Source organism: Takifugu flavidus, chromosome 15 (assembly GCF_003711565.1).
Source record: "Takifugu flavidus isolate HTHZ2018 chromosome 15, ASM371156v2, whole genome shotgun sequence".
Taxonomy (NCBI): Eukaryota; Metazoa; Chordata; class Actinopteri; order Tetraodontiformes; family Tetraodontidae; genus Takifugu; species Takifugu flavidus.
The window spans coordinates 1546083-1571464 of record NC_079534.1 but is presented as its reverse complement, the minus strand read 5'-3'; the positions used below and the strand labels follow the sequence as shown (position 1 = coordinate 1571464).

The window sequence follows — 25382 nt, the reverse complement described above, 5'->3', positions numbered from 1 at the left end:
TGCGTTGGTGCTGTGGTGTGTCGTTTAATTGTGCAAAATCATGCTCTTCTACATTTATACTCTCTTCTCTTTCACCATTTATCAAAAACAGCAGCTTAGATCGCGACGCCGACATCCGGGCCCGTCGCCAAAATATGCAAATACAATTTTCATACGTGACAACGAGTTTTCGACAGTTCACCGTCGGTGGGAAAACATTCAGGTGATTTCAGCGTGAGCGTTATGGCACTGAGACAATGTAAGACTAAAGACTGTATATTCAGTGGGGGGGACGACATTCATAAATCACACGTCAAGTGTCACAGATGTAGAAAAGTGAAAGATGCTGTTTTCGTTCTTCCCTCGCATTACCACCATCCTGTGCTTACGTTTTCTATATATTTATACTGCATTTATACTAGGCAGGTCTCACGCCTCATTATCCACATGTACGATGTATCCAGCAGAATTTAAGAAAAATAATATGGAATTTTTAGTTTTATGCGTTCAGTCAGACTTGAGTTTGACTCAAATTAGTGTTGATGTGATTTGTTAGCAATAGAAGCTTAAACCAGCTTTTTCATTCAAACACTGGGCTCTCTTGATGCTCAGCGGGCCTCGCCACCTTTAGTGCTACTTCATTACACTCAGGACTGGAGCTTAGCACCGAAGTCACGTTCCTGCACAGAACAACCTCCCTTGAGATGATAAGACGGCGCAGTTGTGCAGTAAACAGGCAATGTGATCTATTTTAGGATAAATACCAGTAAAAATCTGCTGATGAAGTCATTTTTTCCCCCAGAACACCAATAAAATCCAGCTGAGCTGAAGTGAGTGATGGCGGCATGCAGTCAGGGTCCTTTCTGAGAGTAGAATAGCCTCCACGCCCACCCGATCATCACTTCATTCAATTTGCTATTCCTAAATCACAGCATTTTAATACTCGGCTCCCCGAGGAGCTGACTGGCGTGATTGCACCGGCGCGCCCTCCCCCTCGTCACGAGTCCTTGGTGTGCGAGATCTGTCTCCACAGCAGCGCTTTCAGGTTGTTGAGGATGAGCGAGTGCTCCATGTTCATCTGTCCGGCGTTGCCATTCAGAGCCATGCAGGCGTACAGCTGCCTCTCCAGCTCCTCCCTCAGCTCTGACGGCGCCCCGCGCAAGAGGTAGTCCTTCAAGGCGCCGCACGCCTTCGCCAGGTTTGGCTGGAGCGGCTCCTCCCTGCACCGTTTCTCTGACAGGTCGCACGTTGTCCGGCAGTCCGCCCCGTACACGCAGTCGTCGTCTGTGTCGCACCTCAGCGTCCGCATGGTGCGCCTCAGCTCGTGCTCGGGGACCACTGCCCTGGTGTTAGTCAGGCGCAGCTCGTGGCGTTCGGTGTAGCCAAAGTGCGCCGCCGCGAGGTCGCAGATCAGAAAGCTGCCGTAGGTGCCGTGGAAGATGTCTTCCACCAGCTCCAGCAGGCCCATGGAGATCTTGGCTTTGCGGGGCCAGGAGGGTGTAAACCACTGGTCCATGGTACGCTGCACGCCACTGGGCACCCATGACACCAGAGGCCAGGGGAGAGACAACCCATAGAGAGGTCCGTAGGGGACCCGCTCCGTCATGTACAAGTCCCCGCAGTAGCCAAGAAGGCGAGGAGTGTGTCCACGGTCCTGGAGCAGCAGACCCAGCAGCACCTTAGAACACAAAGCACAGTCTTACACAAGAAGGCAGCATCGTTTATTAAAACAAATTAGACAAATATGAGATTTGTGCGGGAGGTTAATGGTCAGAACATTTATGGTTCTAGTTTTTTTCTTTAATTTCTGACATAAATAATGAGGGACTTTGCGACAGGGGAGGCCAGTACAGCTCTGGGACTGGTGCTGCTTTACTGTGCTACCACCAGGGGGCAGTCAGGGTCCTACAGTATCATCCATCCACATTAACAGGGCGCTTGTACCTCATCCATCTGCAGAAGGGCCCAGGCAGAGCGGGCTTCTGGTAGAGACACTCGTCCATCTTTGTTCCCATCAGAGAAAGACAGGATCTCGCCGACGAGACTGGCGAGGTTAGCTTGCTCGCCGAGCTTGGACTGTGCAGACGCAGACAATGACTCAAACTGGGGTCTTTCCAGCCTTTTAGGCTCTCACACAATGAAATATTTGCTGAAACTGAACACAGCTCATATTTTACCTTGAGGTGATTGAAGACCATCTCTCGGAACTTCTCCACCGACGTGCCTCTGGTGGGCTTGTCAAACACAGGGGCCTCCCGCCGCGGCTCTGGCTCCTCCCCCAGATCATAGTGCACGATCTCCCCTAGCTTACAGTGGATGATCCCATCGTGGTCTCCCCAGCTCCCCGTGTACACCTAACCAGCAGAGCCGTTTCAAAAGGCAAATATTTTCACAAAGGTGTTATGAGACGAGCCCGCTGCTTCCTACCTGGTTGTTTGGCAGCGTTGAGAGACACCGACTCATATAAAGAGTTTCTTTGTCACACAAACTGCTGCAGGCGGATCCGGCAATGACCCCCTTCTTGTATTTATCACACTTGGTAAACAAAACACACAGATTATTTAATTTATTACAGCAGGATTCAGCAATTGAATCTGGAATATTTCAAGTCGGATACATAATTATTCCAAACACAGTGAAGGGAACTCACAATGGCGTTCCTGCACTCGTGTCCTCGGCACAGCTCCGTGTAGGCAGAGTACTGCACATAGATCACCCAGCTCCCCACCAGGACTGTCAGCCATGTGAGGAACAGGTACTTCACCCGCACAAAGGAGATCCGAGCCTAGGGAACAAATAATCAGCGGAGGTCCTGAAAATACACTTTATTTGCTTCCTTATTCAAATCTGCTTGGTTATAGTCATAACGATGGTCCCCAGCTCTGCTGTAGTCGGGGTTTGGTGTGTGCCTGGATTATCATGTCGCATGAGGACAGCACAAAGAAGAGGACTCCAAAACCACCGGACCAGAAGAGCCACCCTGTAACACGGTTATGACCGGTCACGATCGATATCTCAGGGCAGCGGACAGTAATTTAGGTTGTCCCCGGATGCACACATCGCATGTCTTACACTGCACCCCTCCACCGAGGCCCCGTTGTGTCTTAAAGATGTGCGCGTCTCGCATCCCAAATAACACAACTGGAAGGTCTGGCAGCACACGTGATGTGTGTGTTTTGGCAGTGCACCACTGAGCTGATTTCAGAACCACGACGGTTTGCAAATCCCAACCAATATGCACACAGCAAGGCAGAAGCATCGATTATTATATCTGGCAAACAGCTCTGATCTAAATGCGTCCGTGCGGAGATGAAATCACCCTGTTCCGCGGTTACTCAGGCACAGATGCTCCACATGCTGCCGTGATTTTACAGTGGGCTTTAAAGCGCGTTGCTGCTCTGTGGGTTTCCAAGAGATGAAAAAACAACATGAGGGAGCAGGAATGGAATGTGTTCCCACAAACTGCTGCCACACAGCATGAATGTGAACTACAGGAAACTGCAGGAAAACAGAAAATGCCATTTAGCCGTGCAGCTGCCTCTCCTGCAGTGCAATGGAATAAGAAGGAGCCACACGCCACAATCAGATCTGAATTCCTGCACATGCACCAAGAGGCTCAGGAAAAGGGGTCTGCATGTGGGACAGATCTCAATGACACGGTGCGGTGAGCAGAAACGGTCCCGCGCATGTGTTTGTTGTCTTGAGCTGTGTCTCAGAGTGTCTGCAGGCATGTGATGAAGCTTCTGACCAACTGAGGTGACGCGCAAGAAAGCGATAAAATGGATCACACGTGCAGCCACAGGCGAGGAGAGCAGGCGCCATGTCCCCGCTGGAACACAACTCACGGATAGACGGTAATATTTTGACTCAATTCAGCAGGAAAGGGAATTCTCCCCAACAAATGCTGCGTTCCATTGACTGTGTGTAAAGCACACGCCTGAACCAATTGGAACGCACCCCAGTACAATGTGTTACATGTGAATTCAGAGTGGTTTGCTGTAAAATACATGAAACTATGCTGCAATATGAACTCTGGAATGTGCCCCCCCCCACTGGTGCAGACTGTGGGGTGACCAGCTGTCAGCCGTGAGTTTCAGTTACTGAGAACTGTCTATCAGTGGAGAAGGGGTGATTAGACCATCCCATGAGTGAAAAACAAGTTTGAAGGTTCTGTAATCCTTCAGCCAAAAGGATCTGTGGGGGAAGGGGGGGCAATGAGTGAATATAGACTTGGGTGAACTGTTCCTTTAACAGCCCAGAGATAGAGACCACTGTCTGTGGCTTTAAAAACAAATACAGCTCGACAGTTTGCAGGTGCAAACTAGAACTGAATTCAGGCTCCACAGGCCTGATAACAGGTTGCGCTCACTGGGCATGGGTCACAATTGTGCCGACTTCTCGGAAATGGGCCTGTTTCGGACCTGAAAGTCCGTAAAAGAACAAAGACCCAAGAATAAATGGCATACGGTGAGAAAACAAACAGCTGTTATTGTGTCTCGGGGAATGTTGAACCTTGAAAAACCAAAAGCAAAAGGCAATTTGTCCCACAAGTAATTGTTCAGGTATTATATCAATAGACCCAGTCCAGTACGGAGGACCTGTCATCGTGGCATGTTTGAGATGAACCCTGGACTCTCGTTAAAATATTATCTCAAGCCGTTCCAACATTTTTTTTTTTTTTTACATAAACAGAAATCCACAAATCAGATTAAAACGATCGCGCACATTACGTTAGTCAGGGGATGCTAATTCTCCCTCATATGTTCCATGCACTCTGCATAGTTATACGCACGTCCTTATTTTGTAACCAACCTCAATAAACGCACGATGACAGAGGGAGCATGAACATGTTTACTGCCAGCTGTCAACCTGGCACCTCGACGCATCCGATCACGCACAAGTCTGTTGAAAACGACTTAATCCGCATTGCAGAGAAATTATCAACAGATCGCCCTGTTACCTGGAAGTAGAAGGACTTTTTCACCCAGGCCCGTGGAAACAGAGCCTTCGCCATCACAGGAATAGATCATCTCAATACGTGGACCTGGTTTCGGGAGACCATTAGGATACACAGGACAACGTTTTATCCGCGTTTATAAAGGAAATATCCCGATTTAACATTCTGGTCCGCGACCCAATAATGTCGTCTGTATCGCAGTTCGGCTCTTCAACCGCATCTGTGGTCTTTGCAGCAGTTTCTGATCAACCTTAGTAACATAACTCAGCCAGGATAAAAAAAATAAATAAAAAAACACATAGATTCACGGCGCATGCGCAGCGCGTTCACGTTCCAGGGAGCGCTGCAGTGTTGCAATACCCTCAATTGACCGGTCACGTGGTGGTTTTTTAGAGTTGTTTTAATGATAAATTACACTCAATCACACGCATTGTAATAAACGAGTAGTTTGTTGCTTAATCAATAAACCGAACAAGCTAGTAATCGTGAGACTCAACTTCCGCCTCCCCTTTCACAATAAAACCACAGTACCTGCAACGATTTCCGGTTGTAAAAAATCTTAAATTACAAGCGACAAAAAACATTTTGTCTTCTCCTGGGGGGTTGCTGCAGATGATGCGGGGGTTACCAATCATTAGTTGGATTTGCTGTAAGATCTGCCACCAGTTGGTGGACCCAACTTGCTAACATTAGCTACCAACCCGCGCATTCTTCCCTTTAACCCTGTTAAAAAAGCCTTTTATTCCTCCTTTAAACGGGTTGCCGGGACGTCGCATTTCGTCTCGTTTAAAGGGGCGGATTATGGTGAGAAAACGCCCTGCCTACAAATTCAAATGTTTGAAAAAAAACGGTGCACATTGCAGCAGCGAGCAGCGGCCGCAGCGCTTCCCATAATGCACTCCCCGGCCATCAGCGGGAAACCAAAATGGCGAACGTGTTGGGGGAAAATGAGCCGTTTGTTATTTTCTGACGGACGCACGAACCACGCAGGTTTTCGCGACACGCTTTCGGAGTAGAGGCCACTCCGGGAGACGCGTGTTGAACGCGGACACGTTATACCCCGATATTTTTGTTGCCCGAGCGGTTTGTCGAAGCGGAGGTGACCGAATGAGGTATTGTTGTTATCATGTTTTCTTCCTGTGGGGGGGTGTGGGTCCGACGGTCAGAGAGCTGTCCGGAGTTACGGCTTCGCCAGCGAGTTATCCTCGCTAACATTCAAGTTTTATCGCCACGTTTTTGTCAACAGCGCGTTAGCATGTAGCGTTAGCTTCAAGTTTCCCGTACTCTTTCGTGGCCGACGAGTAACCCCAATCTTTCTGTAGTAGAACAAAGAGAATGGTGGGCTGATGGATCGAGGCTGAGCAGACGCAGGAAGACTAAACATATGTTTCCTGGCCGACTCATTGTAAAGATTTCTTGATGAATGGTGTAAAAATACAACGTGCGAAGCATCTATAACTGCGCCCGACAGCTGTCAAAGCTGTTGGTTGATGTGGCTTTTGTTTCTATTTGTTAATTAAGTCGGTGTTTGGGTTTTGTCTTAATTGACGCAGGGATAAACCATAATGGCACTGGGAATTAAGTGGTATCTTCTACAGGTGGTGATTATTAGGATTTTTTTAATCACACAATCTAACATTTCTTTTGAAATGTCGGGGTTAGACATGCGTAAAGCTCTCAGCATAATGCCAGTGGTATTTACGCAGACACACACGGTTCATAAGGCACAGGTTCAAGTTTGGAGCCATCTTTGCCCCTCTATTTTTGCTGATTTTAAAGATTATGTGAGGATTCTGGAGGTTTTGGCCCATCTTGACATAATGGTGTCCCACATTTGCATCAGTTTGTGGGTCCGTATTGCACAGCCTCTCCCAATATTGTGATTTTATTCTAAAAGATTGAGACCTCTTGCTTTCATTTTGCCTTTATTGGGTTGCCTCTTGTGTGTTTTACAGAGACTCAGGCGTTGTGGATCACCTGCCCGTCCATCACAGAGCTCAACCCCAGCGACAGCAGCAGGCGGTGTCCTTGTCCCCCACCAGTCTTGCTGCTAGGGGAGAGTATGGAGAAGATGACATGTCTGACAAATTTACAGAGGGACAGGATGTCTTGGCCCGGTGGTCGGATGGTTTGTTCTACCTGGGGACAATTACCAAGGTTAGTATAAAGATAGAACAATCAAAATGTAAATGTGGGCTCTAATATTAGAATATTTGGAGTCAGATTGGGGAAGTGAGCCCTTTGGTGCTCAGAGAGACGCTGTTCTATGCCCAGACCTTTCTTATGAAGAAACTGCCACTCTGCCACTCCAAGGGTTACTTTGTGATTGTATTTATGATCAATAAAGTATTACAAGTGTAATTTTATTAATATTAATTATGGTTTGTTTCTGCCCTCAGATAGATCGGGACAAACACAGATGCTTTGTGGTTTTTGAGGACAGGTCAAAGTCTTGGGTTCTCTGGAAAGATATTCAGACTGGTAAACACTTTCTTAACGGATCTTAAACTGGTTGTAAATGTGTGAATGCATTTCTTTCTTACCTGCAATGTTGTTATTGTTTGCGTTCTTAGTTTTAGATTCACATCAGTGATGCCTGACCTTGTGTTGCGGTCTTGTCTTTCTACCCCAGTGTGTTTCCTTCATTATCTCCCTTCTCATGTTTCCAACAGTCAACTGTCCACAGGGGCACAAGTTAATCACCACTTCACTGTATGTGAAGAGAACTGCAGAGTGCTAAATATGTGTGTGTATGTATGTGTGTACATGGCAGTTAACAATTTTTATTTTTTGTTGACCTCCAGTGGTTAAGATTGATACTTTTCTACTCATTTCTACATATAAAGGGTTGGACTGATTCCAAAAGTCAACTTGAATGTGACTTGTTCACAAACTTCTGATTATACGAACTAATAAATGTGGACAGTCTCAATGAGGATGAGGCTGTCTCCAATCTGTCGAAGCAGCTGTGAAAGCGGTTTACTTTTTTTGTCAATTTTAGGAGATGAAGATGACGAGGACGACGAGGACGATGACCTCGTGTGCTCCATATGCCAAGATGAAACTTCAGAGGAGCCAAATGAGATTGTCATTTGTGACAAGTGCGGGCAAGGTACTGCAAAGAACCCCAGACCTTCTGGCATGGTGTAAAAATACGCAAATTTTACTGTGCTGTAGTAACTTCTGTTGACATTTAAATGCAATGTAATGTAAAAGGAATTTCATTTGGCTCGTAACTGGTCACATTTGGTAGTCATTGCCTCACTTTGTCCGGTGTGATTTTTCCAGCAAATATTTCATCGACGTTGAGACGTTGAAGCCGAAACAAGTGACGGGTCTTGAGTTAAACAGTGGTTTGTTGATGTGCTTGGTATGTCATAGGCTACCATCAGCTGTGCCATTCCCCCATCATCGATGCTTCTGTCATTGACTGTGATGACAACTGGCTCTGCTATGAGTGTGAGCTCACCTCTCTGCCTAAGGTACAGCTCTGGCTTTGAGTATTCATATTGGCTACACAAGCTGATTGTGACTTACTAGTCTGTATTCAAATTGACCACATTTGAGTATTTTTATGTTGTTTTTTTTTCCCTGAAGGGGGGTGGTGTGCAGAGGAGAGAAGGTTCTGCTAAAGGCTTCCTGAAGCAGGAGCAGCCGGTGGATGTGCACCTATCCTTGCCATATGCTCTAGATGAACTGATCTGGGACCAGGGCCACATTACAAATTTGCAGCAATGCTACTGCTATTGCGGTGGTCCAGGAGAGTGAGTCAAACTGTGCAATGGACAGAACAGAGATTCTGGATAAAACAGTTTTCTGCACGTCTGATCAAATGTGCATTCTGTGTTGGCAGCCCTGTGCAGCTTATCTCTCTGCTTGTCTTTGTAGTTGGTACCTGAAGATGCTACAGTGCAACAGGTGTGAGCAGTGGTTCCATGAGGCCTGTCTTCATTGCTTACAGATGCCTCTGCTTTATGGAGATAGGTGTGACTACATCTGTAGAAATGTTCTGTGTCTCCCATAAAACTTAATAACCACATGTCTCTGCTTCAGAAAAGAAATTAAATGGCAACATGTCACCCAACAGCTGTTTAAACACATTAAAACTAGACAAGCACACAGAGAGCAAAGACCTCTGCCAAACAGGTCTTTTACATCACATGTTATGATGGACACCAATATTATGGTATGGTAAAGTTGCAGTAGATTGATTGATGATGATGGAAGATCTTCCAAAAGGTCCCTCTAGAATCCAGAACATTAAGATTTAATTGTCCTTATTGGCCTGCAATCAACATTTTACTGTTAATAATTTCAGGCTAGTTTTTCAAAATTATTGACTCAGATGGAGTGGCTCTATTTTAAAATACTTGTGTCTTTGTGTCTAGGTTTTATCTGTTTATTTGCTCTGTTTGCAACACGGGACCAGAATACATCAGACGACTGACTCTCAGTTGGTTAGTGATGGTTTCTCTTTTACATCACGGAAAAGGATGGGCTGGCGTGTAATGACTGTTGCTCACATCTCTGCACGATGTTTTGCTGCAATTTGCTGAAACCGTTTCAGGGTGGATGTGACACACCTGAGTTTGTACAACCTGAGTGTGATACATAAGAAGAAGTACTTTGACTCTGAGATGCACCTGATGACTTACATCAACGATAACTGGGAGCTCTTGCAGCTTGGGGAGGTAAGAACAGAACGTAAAGACTGAATGTTAAGGCAAATGTCACATTCTTGAATTCTGTGTTCTTATTTTCTTATTTCTGGCTGTCTGTGTTTGCAGCTCACTAATACTCCAAGTTCAGAGCGATATAAAAATGTTCTGGAGGCCTTGAACAACAACAGCAACATGTGGGTTATTGCTTTCCCATTCTGTTTTACCTGCCATTGGTCACAGTTGTTGAACTGAGTACATCTGTCTTGTATTACAGTGTTGTAATTTATTCTTCCAGGTTTATGTCAGGAAAGGAGGTAAAGAAAAAGAAGCACTTGTTTGGACTAAGGATCCGGCTTCCCCCTGCTCCTCCCAATTCCAGTGAACCAGCTAGCAAACTAATGGAAAGGTCTTTGCATGAGATCACAATCAAGGGGTGCAAGCCGACCAAAACGACTCTAAGTGGCTCCAAGTAAGATATGAAACTTGCTAATTCAAGAACGCGTACCTTCCTATCAGTCTGAGCATTTGCGATACACAACTGATTTACTAACTATAAAACATCGCCGGCATTGTAGAACCTGCAATAATTTAACGAATGGCACAGACAAGAAGAAGAAAAAGAAGAAGAAAAAGAGGAAGCCAGGACCACGTTCTCTGGAGGCTTTGGCTAAACGGCAGCGCTCTGCTGAAGTCTTAACCCAGGTGTGAGCCTGCATTGGCTTGTGTGTGTAACTGAGCACAAACCAGGTGTCTCCTTAGCTGGCGTGGGCATTTTTCATCGACTTCTAAGTGAAGGATTCTTTTTCTTGTTTTTCATTCCTTTATAGGAAACAAGAAAGCCACTAGAAAACCGCACCTTGGATCACTTGGCTTCTGTCAAGTAAGTGAGCAGCTGCAGTGCTTTAGTCCTCACAAATTATAAAAACAGGTGCACAGAAGGTTATTTTCTGTTCTGAGGAATTTATGCTCTAATTAAGTAGTTATGACAATCTACTGTAATTATGTGTTTTTATCTGTTTATTAATTTTGTTTTGCTCACCCCACCTCAGTGCCCGGATTGACAGGTCTCTACTGTCCTCTGATGCGGAATCAATAGGAGCCTTGAGCACCACAGAAACTACCTCAACCAGCATTTCCAGACAGTCAAGGTAAAGCACTCTCTGCAAGGTTAACCCTTTGGTGTCTGTAAGACACGATTCTTTTGCTTTCCTCCTGTGCTGACATATCTTGACACCTGCAGAAATACCATTAGAATGTTGGTGCGTTTTATTTGACATTTTTAATTATGACCTGATCTGTTACCCCCAGAAATAACCAGTTGTTTCACTTCCTCGTTCCTGCGTCCATCAGCCTCTGTAGCTCCAGCAAGACGCACACAACAGCCAGCATCATGCCCATTTCCTCTCCGCCTTTGAAAAGGAAACGTGGTCGGCCCCGGCGGAACCTGCAGAGCCCCAACCCCGGGATCCCTCCTCCCAGCCACGCAGACCCCATCCCCACAACAACGGAGGTGTTGAGTCCACTGACGGGGCTCAGTTCCACAGACATAGTGCACAGCATGGACCCCAACAGCCAGCTGTCCCACCTCAAGAACTCAATCAGCAACTATTTTGGAGCAGCAGGGCGGCTGGCCTGTGGGGAAAAGTACAAAGTCCTGGCCCGGCGGGTCACCCTCGATGGCAAGGTGCAGTACCTGGTAGAGTGGGAAGGAGTCACTGCCTCCTAGATTTGTTCCTAAAATCCTCACTGCTATCTTCACACCAGCAGCTGTTGGAAGTCTGGCTGTAATTAGGACATTGTTACGCAGTCTGTATTCAGAGCATTAATTTTTTATTTTATTTCATGTTTTGAAACCTTAGACAGGAGGAACCTTTTTTATGAAGTCCACAGGTCCAGGAGCAGCAATGATTATCAATTGTTCATAAGGAGGAAGATTTTAATGATGAACATTCGTCACATGATCATAATTGTGTTCAAAGTTTCACATCTGATTTGAATGTTTACAGAGCCCCTTAGTTGGAACTTGGAGTGTATATATTATCTGCACTGTCCCAGTAGGCTTCCGGTGAATTGACTTTTTTTAAAATCCAGTTATATGCTTTTGTTCAGATTTACACACAGTATGATGGAAGTTGATCAGGTCAGTAATTCTGGATGAATATAACATTTATTCTCTTTCCAAATTTGTTAATTATATATATGCCTTCCTTTATAATCGCCCCCTCTCTCCCTTCCCATGTTATCCTGGAGAGCAGAAGCTCTCAGCAGACGTATGTTTCAGTAATGGGAGGGATTCTTTCTGTGAGCTGGTTCAACCTAAAACTCCAACCTAGAGGAAAGATTCTCCATTATTTTTGGCTTTCTTTATCCAGCTCTGTCCCTTTATTAAAAAAGAGGCCTGTGGTGAATGATTCAAATCATTTTTCAAGCAAAATAAGTCTGTTTTACCTCCATCAGCTAGGTTTAATTAATTTGACACAGCATTTTTCATGTCTCACAAAAAAGGATGTGTCATAATTTGTCATAATTACACAAAACCTTAGGGAAGTATCAAACAAAATCCCAATTCTTTGTCTTTTACATCTTAGTGTTCATGCCGTGTCTGCGTGTGTCTGTTACCTGAAATAGACGTGAGCCTGTTTTGTGCCAGTGAAAACCAACCCAGCAGAGATGAAATATCTGACTCCGGGGATGAAACGATGCTCGTGGAAGTTTAGTTTGAGATTCAGTAACCACTGTGATGTAGCCAGTTAACAAAGCCAGCATCCTTCATTAACCAATTCACCCCCCCATCCATATTACACCTCTCAGGTGAAGCCCGAAACCAAGAGACATGCTGCTGCAAATGTTTATTTTATATAGATCTACTGCATATTACATTTACTGTCCCTGCCCCAACAAACACACACTTGTCTCCGTGTGACCACCTGAATTTATTTTAATCTTTTCATTTTTTTTCCCTAAAGACTGAACATATCAAAGACAATGGTTAAGGCATCTCAGTTGTGCTACATAATTAAATGCAGAAATGGTTTATTTTTTTGGTTTTAAATGTGTTGATCTGAAATGGAACATCCACACATCCCAAGCAATCAACCTAAATGTAAAAAGTCCCTGTTTAAAAACAAACAAACAAAAAAAAACCCTCATTAAATCTAAAATGTTAGCCCTAAACTTATTAAAATCTTATTTACTTTGTGTACTAGGTGTATAAAATGTTTACTCGGTTTTTATACTGAGTTGAGAATAGTTCCTCTTGTTGCTACCTATGCAAGTTGGATAAAGTTCTTGCTCTTTCAAAACTAATTTTTTCACGTGAATGATGCAAAAAAGTGTTTTTTTACAGTCAGTATGACCTTGTACACACTCAGGATTTACCCACAATAATGTCACTGTTTGTGCCCCCGCACGTGCAGCTCCAGAGGCAGTCTTGAGTAGGTTTTGTTTACTCGATGTCAGTATTTTGAATATCTGGTGGTTTCTTGGATTACATTTGAATTTATGCATGTGTGTTAATTTCTAAGAGGAAACCAATATTTCGTTTTATTTTGATTTTTTTTTTCTTCTTTCCTGCTGGCTTGTTTAAACTGATTTGAAAACAATCACTGGAATACTTCTGTGTATCATTTGCGAGAAGTAAATATTCAGCTAGTGTTGCTTTTTTTTTTTGGAGATGTTTGTTCAGGTGGACAGACCTCTTTGACAGATACCTCTTCATTGTGCAGATGCAGTGGATGCATTTGAAGCTTCTCTCCTCTGTTCAGCCAAGTGCTACCATCTGGCCTCCAGGCAGGCTTCTGTAGCCAAAGAACATAACGTCGGCTTTTGTCTTTGAGATTCTTTTTTTTTTATCACACTTTTATACATCGTTATATAGAACAACGTGTTAATTCTGAATCATTTTAGTTTAAAGGTGAATAAAAGCTGATATTTTGAACTGTTGTGTTCCACGGTCATTTATTTGAGGCTTTTAATCAGGTCCGTAGTTGTGACAGTTGTGCTGCACGCGCCAGTGTTCGCGGCTGGCGCTATGGGCCAATCAGCTCTCAGACGCCGTCGTGGTAGCCAATCACAGAGCGCGTTATTACGAAGTGGGTGGTGACAAAATTACAAATGTTTTCTGGCTTCTTTTCAAATCGTACAGAGACTTGTAAAGTTGTGTTAAAAGAATATATATATTTTACACATTTTAAAGTCTAATAGCGACAGACATTAAACGTACACGTTGATTACCACTTCCATCACATCAGAAGGTAAACTGACTTGTCACCTGTTGATATAACCAACTTTGTTTACATTTAGCTAGCATAGCCACGCTAGCTACCGCCGCGGCTCTTCGCTATATTTACTAGTTCTCAAACAAGCACCTTTTGCTTACAAATGCGTTCTGTATGAAGCGTTCGCCTCATTGTCTACGTTTTAATGGTGCTTGGTAATCTAGCTTTATGGAACCACTTGGAGCTGATGCTTAGTTGCAGTTGCTGGACACTCACCATTGTGGAGAATCTACTTCCACCGACAGGTCTCTGCCTGTTAGATGATGGACGGAAATCACAGTAAGAAATGTTGATGCATTAAGAAGTGCAGCCGTGACAGTATCTAATCTGAAAATTAAATGCGGAGAAAGCTGCAGCTACCCTACGAAGTTTTATCACATTTTCCCTTTTCCAGTTGCATGCTATTGTATTTGCATTGCTCGTTTCATGTCCCTCATCCTTAAAATACTTGTATTGTTTATTGATAATGCTATAAGAATTCCAATATAAAACTCAATCAGTAGTTAATATTGTAATTACATTTAAGTGTAACCCGATCAATTCTTCTGGTTAATGAATTTGACATATGAATGATATAGGGTATATGTGTTATACCCTATATCATTCATGTGATTCCATATGTGAAACATATGAATGATTCAGTGAGCCTCATACATTATCCATGTGTTTTTCTCTTTATTTAGTCCTACTCTATCATTAATGAGCCTCCATCAAGATCAGTGCAGATGGAGAATATTTCCTCAAGGAAGAAAACAAGTTATTTGCGTCAGGAGAATGCCGGTTTGACCATTCAGAATGAACAGCTTACCGCCGACTTTGATCCTGTGCAGTATGAATTGGCCACCTTCAACTTGCAGGTTTGATAAACATCTTGATGCAGATCATCTTTTAAATGCTGCATCTTGTTCTAGTGAGAAATAAATCTTTATTAAGCTATTTATAAATCTAAAAACAAACTACAATCTAAATTTCTTTTTAGGTTGGCCTCAGGGCACCCAGGGGTGGTGGTACAAACAATGTGGCAGTCATGAGTGAGCAGATTTCTCAGCTTCAGGCAGAGCTGGAGGCTCAAGCAGAAGAACTAAAGTAACCTCGACAACTAAAGTTACAATTGCTGGTTATGTAATACTAATCTGACCATGGCTTTATCACACAGGGAAGCAGAAATAAGAGCAGAATGTAGTCAGGAAGAAGCAACTCTCAGAGACAACATGGTGGCGACTCTCACTGAAGAGCTGAACACACTTAGAGAACAGCTGGATGACAAGACAGTACACATGAAACGGTGATCCCCGCACCTGATCTCTTTCCACGTTTAATTTTTATTCAATGTTAAACATTATGCTTTGGAATGGAATGGAACATTCGAATGATGTTCATTACATTTCCTTTAACATCAGAGGCAATACATGGGTCTACATTTAAAATATATAGTCAGAAGTCCTTAACGTGATGTTATTGTTATTGTACATAAATGTCTTTTACAGGGCTGAGCAACAACGGAACCAAGCACTTCTAAATGCAGAGAAACTTAAGGAAGCCTTCAGTGATTATAAGGCTAAAATCACCACTAAACTTCATCAGGTATATTTCAATTATATCAGTATTAGTTAGATGAACTTGAATATATACATTTTTATGGTTTGCCCCTCCAAAATGTGTGATTCTTTTTTCCTTTTATTGCTTGAAGGTTATGGAAAATGAGGACAAACTAAAGGAGAGTCTTATTGAGTGTGACAGAGAAAAAGAGGACTTGGAAAGAAGGTGCACTATTTTGGAGAGAGAAAAGGCAGAACAGAGCCAAACAGTCGGGTACGCCTGGTTGCTTCTTTGGGTTTTTTAATCTCTCTCTCTCTCGCTCTCTCTCTCTCTCTCTCTCTCTCTCTCTCTCCTCTACATATATATATATATATATATATATATATATATATATATATATATATATATATAAAGAAATAATTAGCAACTAGCTAATGATTGGATTTTTTTCGTAATCCATTTTTCACTCTTTTAGCCAGTTAAAAATGGAGCTATGGCAGTCAAAGGCCGCTGCTACTGGCCTCCAAGCTCAGATGAAGGAAACAGAACAGAAGATTTCAGATCTGGAGCAGCGGCTTAAGGATCATGGAGCAAAGTGTCGAGAGTTGGCCTCGCTTCACAACAGGGTGGAAGAGCTGCAGTCTCTGACACACAGTCAGCAGCAGAGTGTGGCCCAGAGTCAAAGGGAGGCTCAGCAGAACCAGGCAGAACTGGCCAGTCTTGAGGCCATACTGGCTCTGCTGCACCTACGAGAGGTAGAGAAGGCTTTCCTATCCATTCCCAACTAATGTGTTTTAATTTAGACCCACAATATTTATCATAGAGATGCTATACAGCCACATAGATGCCATGTACATATATACAAAGGTGTCATATTTAGCTCCAATCTTCTCCAACACTGAATTTCAGGGTGCTGTTGGATCCCTGTGTGTCAGACCCTGCATGTTGCCCCCTGTGGACTATTCTGGAACTGCACAGTTATTGAAGCTAAAACCAGGTACACAGACACAGTTACTCTTTTTTTATTCATGCACTTGGCGTGAGATTTTGGTTTACCCTTGCTACCCATCTTTCAAGACTTTAATATTTGTTTCCTAAACTTAAACCACTGATATTATAGTGCGAATATTACTTGGAAATGGAAAAGACACACTGACAAGAAAACAGAACATTTGACAGTTCAGCTCAAAGACAAGTACCAGGAAGATTGGCATAGTACTCATCTTTTTATTGTTACGTCTTGCAGGGGAAGGATACCAGCACTTGCTTCGAGTGATGCAGTCAATGGAGGCTGACCGGAGCAAACAAAGCAGCCTTGTCGAGCGTCTTCAGGAGCGCCTGAGCAGAGCCCAGTCGGAGATCTCCTCCCTGCAGAGCTCCATGGCCCAGAGAGCCTCTCACTACCAGAGTCTTCACACAGAGCTGTTGGGAAAAGTCAGCCAAGCCACTGATACAGAAAAGGAGGTAATCCTCTGGCCTAAAAGAAAACACCTGTAGAATAATCTAAAAGACACTGTTGTCAAGGTTTAAGAGCCATTATTCACTGATTCCCCTCAGTTGAAAAGAAAAAGTGCACGTGCAGCTTCACTTGAGAAGCAGTTACAGGAGAAAACATCAGCCTACAGCCAGGCTGCACTCTCCAACACTGAGCTGGAGAGTCAGCTACAGGTACAGCACACACACACACACACACACACACAGACAAACCACAATGTCTCACCAGAAACAGCTAATTGAGGGCATCATCGTTATTACAGCTTATCTACCGCAAAATAATAAATGCCTTTTTGTTTACTAGAGTCTTGCAATACAATCATTTCTTTACATTGCCTACACATTCCCTTCTTTCATAGGAGAAGAACAACACCATCCAGCATTATCAGTCGCTGTTGACCAAAAAGCAAAGAGAATACCAGCAGTCTTTGGAGAAGATGAACAAATCTCAGTCTCAACAGTTGGCGGAGCAGCAGCAGAGAGTAGAACTGGTGAAACTTCCTGAAATTCGCCCACTTTTCCTGCTGTCTGTTGTCTTCCTTCCATAAATCGACATCATTTCTCTCCATTATGTTAACGTGGCTTAAGACAAACCAGCCAGGACTGTGTTGGTCTGCGGGGTGTAACTGTTGTTTCTCCTGTGCAGTTGCAGTTGGCTGTGGAAGAGGCCAAGTCTCAGGTGCTGCAGATGGAGCAGGTGCTCAGCAACCTTCAGGAAGAGCGAGACGAGGCCCAGAGAGCAGCTAACCTGCTGCAGAACTCAGTGGACCAGCTCACCCAGGTGAAGACATTGTAACTGTAATGAGCATCTTATTAAATTCATGACTGATGGAATGATGGAAATACTCACAACATTAATGTTGATTTTGGGTTTCAGGAGAAGCAGGTTGATGCACGGAGTAGAGAGCAGCTGCTGAAGAGTTTCAAAGAGCAGGAGTCTCAATCTGCCACCAAAGTTTGTACCCTTACTGATGAAGACAATACACTACAATACAATAATGTTGACGTTGTACCCATTTGTGACGTTTGTACTCAGATGTGCGAGCTACAGTCGTCCTTGAAAATGTACAGAGAGGAGCTTAATGTATACCAGCAGCAAATGGAGGAACTGAAGAGGAACTTTGAGAGTAAGCTGCAGAAGAAGAATGAAAAGGTAGAGTGTTAAATCTTCCAAAGCCGTGTGTCAGCCATCTCCCCTTGTTTGTCGTCTTCTGCACAGTCCCTGACTCGCGTTCTTCTGCTCCCTTGTCCTTCAGGCGTCCTCCCTGCAGGAGAAGCTCCGCGGTGCCTCTCAGGTCTGTCAGAGCACCAATGAGCAGAACCTGCAGCTGCAGCTGTCTCTGCAGCAGCAGCAGACCATGCTGGCTGACAGCGCTGCTCGCATCTCTGAGCTGGAGGAAAGTCAGAGCCAGCTGCAAACACAAGTAAGCTGGAGTACTGGAGACAGCAACAAATGGCTGACAAAATTAGTCATTCCTGCATTTTCAGCAAATTTAGTGTCCAGTTCCCAGTGATAAAGGAACTAAAGCTGCACTGGAGGATTTAAACCTGAAATCCAGCTTTTGTCCTCATACTTGGAAAGCTTCAGGCAAGAATAGAAATAATATAAATAAGATAATGTTTAATTTGCTAACGTGCTGTTATTAGCCATAAAGCTGCAATCATGGATTTAGTGGAGAAATGATTGCAAGCTGTTTTTTCTATTTGCTTTTGTCTTTTCCTTTACAGCACCTCAATGCTTTTATTTAAGAGAAATCACATGGTAAAAAAAATCCTCCTTTTGATGAGAACAGAAGCAGAACAAGAAGAAGAACGATTACTAAGAAATGTAATAACCGCTATCACGACTTTGGAAGAGCGTCAGGCTTTTTCCTCAATTTTGCACCAGCTCACGCTGTGATATTTTGAAGTTGCTTCCTCTGGGGATTTTTGTAACATTTCAGCACAACAGCTTTCTGTTGGTTGATCAGAAACAGTTGTCATTTCATTTTCCTGCTTCAGTGTGTAGCTTCTGTGGATGCTTTTTATGAAATCTGCTCTTAATCAGCTAAAAGTCACATCAGATTCAGTATCTGATAAAGATGGATCTTATTGATCTGTTGAATGTTACATTGTCCCATTTGTAAATCTGCTGACATAGTTTGCTTTTATCTCAGACTTTTGTTTCCTTCATTAATTACAGGTTTTCCATTTGTTTAAACATCGGAAGGAACTTGATTTTAATTTAGAATTTAAAATGATCAGAGAAGCAGGGTCACGCATAAATAAAAGCATGTTTATGATTTTACTGGGTTTAGGAGGAAGAGATGTATTTTTTGGATAAAATTGTAGCTGTGAAATCAAATTATATTTTGAAATGAATGTCTGTGTTGCTTGTTTTTAGTTGTGGGTAAAAATATTATGTTTGCAGGTTTCCAGCCTGGAGCAGCAGCTGGAACGAGCTCGGGCTGCTCTGCAGGATGAAGTAAGGAACAGAGAGCGAGATGTCCAGGAGAAAGAAAAAGAGCTGCAGGAGATGATCCGGCAGAATGCACAACTCTCTGATTCCAACACGTAAGTCAACAGTCAGAAATAGGGCTGTTTTAGAAAAGAACATCTTGGATAAATATTAGATAACAGTATGAAATTACAATGATTCACCATTTGCTGCTCTAGAAGCGTGGTTATCGGTGCCTCGTGGTGTGTACGGAGCTCTTCCTCGGGACTATTCTCAACCAGAATAGGTCATTTAATATTTCTATCCTCTTTAACCTGCAGCACAGTCTGTCCAACACAAAACAGTCTTATGATTACACCACATCCCACTGAAGGCGTAATCCCCCCCCCTCCCCACCTCCTAACACTGCTGAATGTGAGCATATATATGGAGGTCCCAGTTGTTTAGGAGTCTGAGATTGGAGCCAAATGCTTCCAGTGCTATCAAGTTGCTGGGCTTCTGGTTGGTTTTGGTTTGGATTTGAAGAATAGACTTGATGTTGCCTTAAATGTGCCACAAAAGGGCACATTCTCGCAGCTGAGTTAAACTACTTTAACAGCTCTGGAGCAAAGTCAGCCATGGGAGCCTTGCTCACGTTGAGGTGAGGAAATGTTGCATGACCTCAGCTATTCCAGTTCAGGTGGACAAGCGTCGATTGTTTGTTTTATATTTTGATGTGTCCAATTTTGCTTTTACTGCTTTCCATGGCTCATTTTAATTTGTTTGGTGTCGTGCTTGCTGTGCAGCCACGTGGCTTCAGACATGGCAAAATGTCAAGGGGAGCTGTTGAATAAAGAGTTGGAGCTGCAGCGTCTGAGGAGGGACGTCAACAACAAGACTTCTCAGATCAGCCGCCTGGAGGAAAACCTGCACCGCATAAAAACCGAGCTGGACGGCAAAACCAACCTGGGTGGGTGATGAGGCTTCTGGTTTATTGAAAACTCGGCAGCGGCTCTCTTAACGTCTGTATTTCATCTTTTCCTCACCTCAGCGGTGGACCTGGAAGAGGCGCTCCACCGTTCTGAGGCCGATAAGCTCCTGTCTGTCCAGCGGGTGCAGTTGCTGGAGGAGCAGCTCCAGGTGGTGCGGAGGGAGTTGGCTGACACCTTGCAGCACCTGCAGGAACTCCGAGATGTTCTGCAGAGGACTCAAACCGTTGCAGATGAGCGGAAGAACTCACTGGAGAAACTGACTGTCCAGCTTAGGTGAGGATATTTTCCTCGTGTGAACTACTCTTCTGCACGCAGGGACAGAGGACACACCCCGGACGGCTTCAGTATGCTGCATCTCCCTGTATCCCCCTGTATCACAATCACCAGCAAACACGCAGATTTCAGGGTTTGTGAGGAGACTGTTCCCAAACCCATTTTCTGCTTCCTTTGTCTACATTTTGGAGAGAAATATTTTGCTTTTGAAATGAAAAGAATGTCAGTTGTATTTATTTTTTACTCAGTTTCATGTGCAATTTCTTTGCTGTTTCACCAAGTGGGGACATGCCCACACAGCACATCCTTTATTCAAGAAAAGAACACAGTGTATTTTTAGTTAACATTTCTTACTATTGCAGTTCAACACTGATAAAAGTTACACACCCTGAAGCACGCTGCAAGTACTCATACTAAATGTCAACTTAAAAATAGTGGACAATAAACGGAGAAATTCCCCAGATCATGAGTTTGGCAGTGAATAGAGGCCCTCACCATCAGAAGGCTTTACTGGTCTTGTTTAAATACACAATCGATTCACTGTGTGTTTATTTTTGTTACCAGACAGACATCAGATAAGTTATTTAATAAAAGCATGTTGAGTTTGTGCGTGTCTGTGGTTCCACAGTGACACCAGGAGGGAGTTGGAAGAGAGAACTCATGAGGTGTTAGACATGGATAATGCCCTGAAGGAAAGACAGGGGGAGCTCCAACAACGGGCAAACCTGGTACAACACAAACACACCTTTTATTACACGTGTCTGGCGTTGACCATCGCAGAGTACACGTAAAACCAATTGGGATCAGTTTGCAATGTAACTCTTTTTTCATGAACTGTCCTCAGCTGGCCCAGCTGGAAGTGGCCATCAGAGAGCACAAGCAGGAGATGGTGAGGAAGGTGGAGACTCTGCAGCAGAGCCTGGAGGCCAAAGAGAAAGAGCTGAGAGAGGTGCAGCAGGACCTCACAGACAAAAGGCTTGAGGTCAGGGGAGGTCACCGACACACTCGTTTCACTACCTGTCGCAGCTTTTAATATGAACTGGTTCATAATTAAGGTGCTTGTGAAATCACAGTAATTGACAAAAAGAATCCCTCGCTAAGTTCAGGCCTGTCTGGTAATCTCAGCTGTGTGAACATGCAGTGAAACCAAGATCAGCCTTCATTATTCAAATTGTGGTCAAACATTTAGGTTTGTGTTTAAATTTGCACAGTTTTGAATAGAATTTGAATTGAATCTTGGGTTCCTCTTTGCCACACTATGAGTATGTTAATACGTTTGGAGAATATATGTTTTTCTGATGTGGTGTGTTTGTGTGTGTCGCGTCAGGAGGCACATCGGGCGTGTGCATGCCAGCAGAAACTGGAGCGTTTACTCAAAGACCTTGAAGAAACTCAGAATTGCTGTGAGGCCTTGACCAGACAGCTAGATTCCACCAAGCTGCAATCCAAAGAGACGGTAGCAAAGCAACACTTAGTTAACACTTAGCAATTAGAAACTGGCGAGAATTTAGGGTTGGTCTCTCTCTTTGCAGGAGGACCGGTTCTGTGCTGTGGAGAAAGACTTGGTCCTGAAGGAGGCGTGCTGGCTGGAGACGGAGGCAGAGCTGCAGCGTACGATCACCTCTTTAGAGAAGGAGCTGGAGCTGGAGAGAGAGCAGCACAACAAGGAGGTACAGAAACCACTGACATTTCCAGACTGGTGCCACGTCGCCCCGTCAAACCTAAAGGGTCCAGCCCAGCCCAAACAAATATTTAAACTGCTATATTTCAGCCTGATATAGTAAAGATTTTAGAAGTGAAACATTGATTATTGAGGTCACTTAAGAAAAACCTACATCAAAGCAAATTTTTCATTATAATGACATTAAAGAGCAACGATTCCAACGCAGCAGCGATCGCTGCACTGCTTCTACCTTTGACTACACGACTCCTTTATGTAAATCTCCAAAATCTCTGAGTTCTGTAATGCTGATAGAAGCACATTGTTAATTCACATGTAGCTGATGTTTAACAATCCGTAAGACACATCACACCTTCAGCTTTGGACCATCCAGTGTGAAGGTGAAGTCAGAGTATTTAGTGGAGCTGGCTGGACAATATTGACATATACCTGTTAATAGTTGACTAGAATATGTGTGTCACAGAGGAGGATGAAGCCACAATAGAGATAATGCTGCACTACAATTTTATGATCTTTGTGATAAACTTGACTTTGACTCATAATATTGTTAAAGTAATGGTGCAATTGTGTCTGCCCGAACATGAACTGTGACCTCTTTTGACCAAAAACTATTGTAATTGGACTGCAGAGACATTTGTCCTTTTCCCAACCTAGCTGGACTCCCTGCAACAGAGTCGAGGTCAGCTGCTCAAGGTGTCCTCCACCATGAGCTCCGCTCAGGACAAGCTGTCGGCCAAACTAGAGCAGAGCCAAAACCAGCTGGACCAGACCAGGACTGAGCTTGAGCGCACCCGCGACCAGCTCATCCACGTCCAGACGCAGAGGGACGAGACGCAGACCCAACTGCTCCACGCTAAAACCCAGCTGGAACAAAGCCGAACTCTGTACGAACAGACGAGAGCCCAGAACAGCATCCTGCACTCACAGCTGGAGCAGCTCCTCGCCCAGTTAAATGAAGCCAGAGTCCAGGCCAGCCAGCTCCAGACCCAGCTCCAGGCGTCTCATAAATCCATGGAGACGTCCAACGAGTCTCTGCTCATAAAGGTAGAATATGCTGGAAACCCGTGTGGATGGACTAATTAATGCTTCACTAAAGAATCAGTTATGCTGGAGCAGAATTAGAATCCACTTGGTTTTTTTTAGTTCGGAATGATTTTGATTGAAGGTTTTGGATCTCAGCCTGCGGCTTCATCTAAACACGTTGTCAATTTGTCCCCCTGCAGGAGTCTGAGGTGACCCGTCTCCAAGCCAGGATCTCCAGTCTGGAGCGCGCTGCTGACCGTCAGCATCACGCCCTCTCCCTCCCGACTCTGTTCACGCAGGCCGACCTTGCCCCGACCTCCCCGAAAAACCCTCTGTTTGTCCCCACTTCTGATCAGCCTTCTTGCCCCGTCTCCCCAACGCACACAGTGGCTTTCCCCCTCCCCCCTGGCCACACAGATCCTCTTCTGTCCAACCAAACACAAGCCTGGAGCAGCATTGACTCCTCCCTTGACCTCCCTCCAAGCCTCAAGGCCACGTTAAGGGAAGTCTTCAGTAAGCAAGCTTGGGAGTCCTCCTCTCCCTCCAGCTCCGCCCTCCAGGACGCCGTAGACCAGCAGGGCTGGCAGGGCCTCAGTCCTGTGGATACCACGGCGACCTCTGATGGCTCCTTTAACCCGCTCACGTACAAGGTGGACATGGCAGACGACACAATCGTAGACCTGGAGGCTTCCCCGCAGCAAGGGGGAGCCAGTGAGCTGAGGAGGGAGTCTGCCTGCACTCTGGTGGGTGAGGACGAGGAAGAGATGGACATGAACTCGCTCACAGGAATGCTGAGGTTTGTTAACCAGACTTTAGCCATGCAGGAAGATCCTTCTCGATGGAGCTCCAGCGGGCAGGCAGAGACAGGACACCCCCTCCCTCTCCAGGTAGCAGCCACGCCTCTATTTGGACTCTCTTAAGGAGAAGAATGGAACAATAACACATAGAACCAGCAGATTTACGGGATTATAAAGAATGCAGAGCATTAGTTGTAATCTCTGCTCTCACCTCTGGGTGCTGCTAAATCTTTCACACAGGAGGTTTTATTGATTCAGTGTTGAAATACAGAACATACTTTCTCACAGTTACTGAGACCTTAACTCATCTTTGTTTTTCTCTTTTTGCAGAATGTCCAAGACAGCTGAAGCTGAGTTGCCATGGCGATATTAGGGAACAACATCTATATTGGAATTCTTGCTATGGCAAGCCTGTAAATGTGACTTTTCCCCTGCAGTATTTATTTATTTTTTCCATGACATCATTTGTGATGAGCTGAATAAATGAGGAATGTTTTTATAGATGATGCTTTTGCTGTTCGGTTGGTTCCCACACTGCAGCTGATTCCCACACACATGGAGAGTGTCTGAGCCAACATCTTGGAGGGAGGGTCACGCAAGATCAGCTGCAGTCAAGCTGGTTAAACCAGACACAGCCATCTTTTCCCTTTACATAATAAGAACAAGCGAAACATTTATTTATAACCTATCAAGAATCCCTTATTTATCATATTGGCTCTGCGCAGCTGTTTGTATGCTAATGTGAGACCTTTTACATATAGGTTTATACAGGTAAATAGGGTTTTTAGCTAATCCTTCCTGGAGAGTTTGGTGTATTTGCCCTGTTATTTACTTTTGGACAGGCGTATTTCTTTGTAATTAGATCCTGTTTTGGAAATATACTGTGCTGCAAGAGTCTCGGCAACGCACCATGTCATCTGAAACATTTGTGCCGTCTTGAGCAATCTTCAAAGGGAAGTTCTCCGTCTGGGTGGAGTCGCCTGTTTTGTAAAGCCTACCTGTCAAGATGCACGGGGCTGTATTATTCAGCGGGGCAGGTATCTTGCCTCAATCATTGCACCCGGGTAATTATAATTGTGTCGTAACGGCCTGTTGCAGCAAGCTGCTGTCTGTTCAGGTTTGCATTTTCTGGGCACAGACTCATTGTGCACGTATTTGAGTGCATGCTTCCGTCCTTGATCAGAGACCGTGACCATATTAACACAACACAGCTACACCCAGTTGGGCTGGAATTGGACTGATATGGTTGGACTACACTAAAGCGACAGAGGCGTTGGCAGATGTGCAGACTAA

General features: G+C 44.4%; 3 protein-coding genes across 6 annotated transcripts; 2 read left to right on the top strand and 1 right to left on the bottom strand.

Annotated features, from left to right (window-relative positions):
• Positions 1 to 8: 8 nt before the first annotated feature.
• dipk1aa (divergent protein kinase domain 1Aa) lies at positions 9 to 5218 on the bottom strand. Its single transcript, XM_057057781.1, has 6 exons — positions 4940 to 5218; positions 2630 to 2764; positions 2407 to 2514; positions 2157 to 2333; positions 1924 to 2055; positions 9 to 1657 (listed from the first exon to the last, which is right to left on the bottom strand). Exons 1-6 carry the CDS (start codon positions 4991 to 4993, stop codon positions 977 to 979), a joined length of 1287 nt encoding a protein of 428 aa, XP_056913761.1. The 5' UTR covers positions 4994 to 5218; the 3' UTR covers positions 9 to 976.
• On the top strand, positions 3074 to 13534 carry mtf2 (metal response element binding transcription factor 2). Of its 4 annotated transcripts, none has more exons than XM_057057779.1 (15): positions 3074 to 3833; positions 6892 to 7093; positions 7336 to 7417; positions 7938 to 8048; positions 8318 to 8418; positions 8534 to 8700; positions 8825 to 8920; positions 9325 to 9393; positions 9504 to 9627; positions 9724 to 9791; positions 9893 to 10066; positions 10173 to 10299; positions 10425 to 10477; positions 10647 to 10745; positions 10906 to 13534. In XM_057057779.1, the coding sequence occupies exons 2-15, from the start codon at positions 7013 to 7015 to the stop codon at positions 11321 to 11323; spliced, it is 1770 nt and encodes a 589-aa protein (XP_056913759.1). In that variant the 5' UTR covers positions 3074 to 3833; positions 6892 to 7012; the 3' UTR covers positions 11324 to 13534. The 4 variants fall into 4 exon arrangements, with proteins under 4 accessions (XP_056913759.1, XP_056913760.1, XP_056913756.1 ...); XM_057057780.1 differs by lacking the exon at positions 3074 to 3833 and adding an exon at positions 4311 to 4446; XM_057057776.1 differs by lacking the exon at positions 3074 to 3833 and adding an exon at positions 5786 to 6048.
• A 158-nt stretch (positions 13535 to 13692) lies between these two features.
• Positions 13693 to 24592, top strand: ccdc18 (coiled-coil domain containing 18). Its single transcript, XM_057057772.1, has 25 exons — positions 13693 to 14153; positions 14558 to 14731; positions 14854 to 14960; positions 15031 to 15159; positions 15362 to 15458; positions 15565 to 15686; positions 15889 to 16168; positions 16323 to 16410; positions 16660 to 16877; positions 16971 to 17081; positions 17267 to 17398; positions 17554 to 17688; positions 17785 to 17862; positions 17944 to 18060; positions 18164 to 18331; positions 19318 to 19460; positions 20130 to 20293; positions 20375 to 20588; positions 21217 to 21316; positions 21433 to 21570; positions 21916 to 22044; positions 22121 to 22258; positions 22924 to 23313; positions 23493 to 24179; positions 24420 to 24592. Exons 2-25 carry the CDS (start codon positions 14600 to 14602, stop codon positions 24435 to 24437), a joined length of 4035 nt encoding a protein of 1344 aa, XP_056913752.1. The 5' UTR covers positions 13693 to 14153; positions 14558 to 14599; the 3' UTR covers positions 24438 to 24592.
• Positions 24593 to 25382: the final 790 nt, after the last annotated feature.

Coding starts and splice junctions, on each gene's coding strand:
- ccdc18 (XM_057057772.1), top strand. CDS start 14,600: ATGGAGAATATTTCCTCAAGGAAGAAAACAAGTTATTTGCGTCAGGAG. Junction 19,461..20,129: donor CAACTCTCTGATTCCAACAC/GTAAGTCAACAG, acceptor CTTGCTGTGCAG/CCACGTGGCTTCAGACATGG. Junction 20,589..21,216: donor AAACTGACTGTCCAGCTTAG/GTGAGGATATTT, acceptor GTGGTTCCACAG/TGACACCAGGAGGGAGTTGG.
- dipk1aa (XM_057057781.1), bottom strand. CDS start 4,993: ATGGCGAAGGCTCTGTTTCCACGGGCCTGGGTGAAAAAGTCCTTCTAC. Junction 2,334..2,406: donor CAACGCTGCCAAACAACCAG/GTAGGAAGCAGC, acceptor TCTGCTGGTTAG/GTGTACACGGGGAGCTGGGG. Junction 1,658..1,923: donor CCCTTCTGCAGATGGATGAG/GTACAAGCGCCC, acceptor TTGTGTTCTAAG/GTGCTGCTGGGTCTGCTGCT.
- mtf2 (XM_057057776.1), top strand. Junction 8,419..8,533: donor AGCTCACCTCTCTGCCTAAG/GTACAGCTCTGG, acceptor TTTTCCCTGAAG/GGGGGTGGTGTGCAGAGGAG. Junction 8,701..8,824: donor TATTGCGGTGGTCCAGGAGA/GTGAGTCAAACT, acceptor TTGTCTTTGTAG/TTGGTACCTGAAGATGCTAC.